The 4984-nt window shown below is 33.3% G+C and overlaps 1 protein-coding gene across 1 annotated transcript; it reads right to left on the bottom strand.

Moving 5' to 3' along the window:
• Positions 1-634: 634 nt before the first annotated feature.
• Positions 635-4744, bottom strand: LOC134250923 (propionyl-CoA carboxylase alpha chain, mitochondrial-like; the record flags this gene model as incomplete). Its single annotated transcript, XM_062733289.1, has 6 exons — positions 4647-4744; positions 2168-2254; positions 1637-1753; positions 1100-1213; positions 947-1000; positions 635-820 (listed from the first exon to the last, which is right to left on the bottom strand). Coding segments are annotated over exons 1-6 (633 nt in total), but the record flags the coding sequence as incomplete, so codon positions are not given.
• Positions 4745-4984: the final 240 nt, after the last annotated feature.

The raw sequence follows: 4984 nt of genomic DNA, 5'->3' as shown, positions 1-4984 counted from the left end.
CTGATTAGTAGCTGAGGCACTCTGTAGCAGCTCTATCTAGTATAAACAGCTATTTTAATTTTTTCACTACCCTACATGGGAAGTGGGAATTTGAAGGAACATGCAAGTCACATTAAGTGGAAATTTGAAGGGACACATAAGTGTCCTGCAAGTACACTGAGAAGTTTTGACAAATTATTGGCACTTAAAAAAGAGCTTAAGGATTAGTGATCTTTTGTTATTCACTTCTCTGTTAAGTACATGTACTTTAATGTAATGAAAATGTCAGAAAAATATTTCATTTGAAAGAGTGACAACACTCACATAAACAAACAGACCACAAACCAAAATACATGCAGTCATACCTTGTTATTTCAAACTCAATCAGACCAAGAAAAACTTAGTGATATCCAAAGAATCGAGATATTGAAGATAAAATATTCAAAGAAAAAGTTGTAGAGCTTCACATTGACTTCCATATATCCATGATATTTGAAACATCAAAGTTCAAGATACTTATGTTTTACTATATCTTATAAACCAATTACACCAACCCGTAAGTACAAACCAATTTCATTGGCCAGTTTCACACCTTAAACATAAACAAACCAAAACTAAAACATAAACAAACCAATTTCATTGGCCTGTTTCACACCTTAAACATGTACAAACCAATTTCATTGGCCAGCTTGACACAGTGTTCTCCATCTTCCACCACTCCATCATGGCCTGGGATCATGTTGACCTTAGCTTTGCTGGCAATTCTCTTACTTTCTATCTTGTCTCCCATGGCTTTAATAGAGTGACTGCTAGGACCAATGAATTCTACTCCTATTTCTGCCTATATATAGACACATTAACATGTGAAAAAAACACATGTATAATTCCTTTTCATGTTTTCTGAGATTTCAAATTTCAGTATTAAATTGAATTGCCTTTATGGGATGAGAAATTTTAAAGATTCTACCAATTTTGCTGCAAAAACTGTATTTTCTGAGAGGAACCCATATCCTGGATGCACCTGAAAATTTAAAAAATTAAGATAATACATGTAGAATGTTCTGTGGTAAGGGTGAGACAACCATAATTTCTTATTAATTTTTTTTAAATGGGTACTTACAGCTTGCGCTCCTGTATCTTTGACAGCACGGAGAATGGCGTCCATGTTGAGATAACTCTGGCTGGTGGGAGGCGGGCCCACACAGATGGCTTCATCAGCCAATCGGGTGTGAAGCTAGAATAGAATGAAAATGAAATGGTCTGTCACTGGTGTACATAAGATACACGTATACATGTGTCACTTCCCAAGAAATAACTAATTACCTGAAAATCTACTTCTATTTTGACAAAATAACAGTTTTGTCTTCATTTCATTGCAAAATGCATTTCATTTTAAATATCATACATATACATGTACTACAATGAGTGTCATTATCCCTTTTTTTTTTACTATTTACAATCACGGTGCCAACAGAGTAAATTAAACCTCAGTGCCTCTCAGTATTTCTACAGTGTCCACAGTGAAAATCTCAGTGCTACTCAGGGCTACCTCAGTTTACTCAGTAGCAGGCTCAGTACCATAGTGCCACTCTAAATAAGGATGAAATAATTTTTTGTCCTATCAAATTAAGCATTACTTAAATGTTCATATACTTACAGACAATGAATCTGCCTCACTATGAACTGCTACAGTTTTGATTCCCAGTCTCTTACATGTATGAATCACACGACAGGCTATTTCTCCACGGTTTGCGATGAGTATTTTCTCAAAAACCTTCAAAGATGAAGAGATTGATAATATCTTGATCTTGTGTTTTAAACAAAGTCTTTTAAAAAGTGATTCATTGAAATTTAGTTCATCTCTACAAATTAAGCAGAAATTTAATAAAGATACATGTTGTTTCATTAGCAGCTACATACTTTTCTGTCAAAATCTTGAAATGCACTTGTTTACTTATACTCCCTATGCCCCAAGGGAAGCATGAGGCCAACAAATGCCTATACTTGCTTGCTTACACTCTCCATTCTCCATGCACCATGGGAAGCATGAGGCCAATGAAATGCTAGCACTTGCTTACCTATTCTCTTCATGTCCCAAGGGAAGCATGAAGCCACTGAATTGCTAATAACTACTTTTAGCATAGCATATCTCATTATAAAACGTTTGTACATTTCTACCAGTTTTTACCTCTTCTCCTTCATTATACTTGTCATTCCAGTAGAGGTTTTTCAGCTTCGGTGCAGTGGTGTAAATGCTTCTCTTACATTCTGCAGGCTACAAAAATACAAAATCATTATATTTAATTGGGAACATTGAGAATTGATAATATAGTGACTGAATTACAAACATAGAGATGAATGCCTATATTGGTGATAATCATAGAGTTTCAGGCTTTATTTTTGCTGTAAAACTTGTTTCAGAAATGTTGGTATGGCATCCTTGTCCTATATTATTATTTAGATCCTGTATCAGCATTTTTAAAGACAAAAAATATTTTTGAAAAGTCTGAAAAATCCATGCCTCAAACTGATTTACTTTGAAATTAGCTGCAGAACTGTAGCTCTCTGCTTGAAAAAATTTGGACAGATAAAGCAGAGAGCTACAGTTCCATGCCTTGTAAAAACCTTCGATTTACGCCGACGATTTTTTGTCGCTCACTTCAGGTAATATTTATTGTAGTTTATGCTTTTTTACACTCTTAGAATGGTATTCGATAATTAATCATATATTTTACTCCAATTATTGATACTTTATTTACCTTTCAACGGTCCGAAAAAGCCCTGTATACAGTTTCGTAATGTCAATTTAAAAGAGTTCCATTTCAACGTTCGTAACCACAAACAGCCATTTGTTAGCATTGACAGGTAAGTATATTATCAGGAATTGAAGTTAAATGTATGATTAAGTACTAAATACCATTTTTAAAGCTGGGGAAAGTATAAAATACAAGAAAAATACCCGAAGTGAGAGACAAAAAATTGTCGGAGTAAACTGAAGGCTTTTACAATGCTTAGACCTGTAGCTCTCTGCTTTATTTGTCAGAATTTTCTCAAGCAGAGAGCTACAGTTCTACAGCTACTTTGAAGTGTAATTTTCCCAACATTATTTGATTATGACGTTAATCAGGGTTTGAAATTAACAGTCGCCCACTCGCAATTTGCGACCAATATTTTCTTGTGGGCGACTTAGAATTAAGTTCAAGTAGTCCACATGGCGATTAGAAAATTTACGATAATAAATATTTGTTTTTCAATCTTGTGCGAATGTTCCGTATCTTTCTCTTCAAAACTTTTGTAATCAGTAATAAGTGCTTTATATTTACCAGTGAGAAGTACTTATACATAAAGTGTCTGAGTGATTGTGACGGACACAATGTGGCATCGAAGCGTCAATGAGCCCAACAAACCAGAAAGTATCTTTGTTGTATCTATGAAAAAACCTGCCATGTGCTTGAATATATGATCATGTTTAATAACCATATCAATCTTTTTAAACAAAAGAGTTCCAACTTCAAATTTAGATAAGTCGTGCACAATGTTTCTACGGATAGAAAAGAAACACAAAGCATATGATAAAAAAAAAAACAAACGAAAAATTTGGTTGTTGTATTTTTATTCAATAGAAGGTGTGATAATTTGTGGGCGAATAAATTTTGATGTGGGCCCCAGAATTGCAAGGTTTAGTAGCCCACATGGCGATCAAGGATTACAAGTTAGTTTAAAACCCTGTTAATGTAGGCTTATTTTTTATATTTTGCTTAGCAAAGTATAAAATAGGCTTACATTATTGTTTGCTACATGCCTGAGGTACTAGACCTTTACGTAGTGTGTGTTTTTTCTATTTCGTTTACAAATTGTATGCTAGAGTACTTCTATTTTATCTGCTTATTAATTTATTTGTTTTTTACATATGTATAAATAGAAAATAGAACAGATGCCAACGTGCCACAGGCGGAACGTACTAAAGACCTGATATACTAAAAACCTGATACTTGACCTGATGAAAAAATGTCATATTAATTATCAATTTAAACATTACATTTCATATTCTGGGGCAAGAGTATAAATGATAGTAACTTATACAATACTAAAATACATTTTTAGTGGATACTAAGCAGATTTTTTGAATTGTATTAAGGTATATTCACAAAACTTGATGACCTGATATTTTGAATGACCTGATATTTTTACTTTACAGACCTGATATTTTAAATGAAATGGAATTGCTGCAAATATTCAAATTTTATAAAGTTTAACATTAAATATGTTTTATTTTCCTTAAATATATAGAACTAATAAGAATAAATCAGGTCATTTCCATCACATCATTTGCTGACACTGACAGAGGTGGATTGTCATTTATTTGTTTTCAGTACAGCTTTTATATTTTTCTAGCATTTTCACAAACAATTACGTCTACAAAGTTTCAATGAACATAACAACATAAAACAAGTCTACAGCTCCTAATCATGCTAATAAGCGAAATATTTTTTTTATGCGGCCGGATAGTGCACTTACTGACTTAGTTTCTACACAAAGTTGAAGGACATTTGCATAGCTTAGTTGGCGTGCAACTTTTAAGGCACTTTGCATGAACAAAGCATGCAAAATAATAAAAGTATGATCAAATATGAAAATAATAAATCAAAAACTGTTGAAATATACACCTGACATGTTGATCTAACAGCCTGCACACCACATAATCGGAGCGATCTCCGAAGTCTTAACACCGTCGTCGCCATGTTTAGTTGTAGCTAGTTCACCTCAAAATCTGATCATCGGACAAAAACGGATACGTCTCCATTGGATCAACGGCCCGAATTTCCAGTTCGATATAGGAGAGACAAAATAGACAATTTCATGAAACCATATTGATAAGGAAAAACGCTCTAATAATCTTCATTTTTAATCCTTTCTGTGTTCCGACGATGAAAGAAAGCATTTCCCTTTTTTAAAAATTATTTTTTACATTTTTATTTTTTTTTAATATATTTTCAGAGAGAGA

This window comes from Saccostrea cucullata, unplaced genomic scaffold (assembly GCF_032062105.1).
Source record: "Saccostrea cucullata isolate Sc308-1 unplaced genomic scaffold, CSIRO_AGI_Scuc_v1 ctg19753, whole genome shotgun sequence".
Taxonomy (NCBI): domain Eukaryota; kingdom Metazoa; phylum Mollusca; class Bivalvia; order Ostreida; family Ostreidae; genus Saccostrea; species Saccostrea cuccullata.
This window is presented reverse-complemented; position numbering and strand designations above follow the sequence as displayed.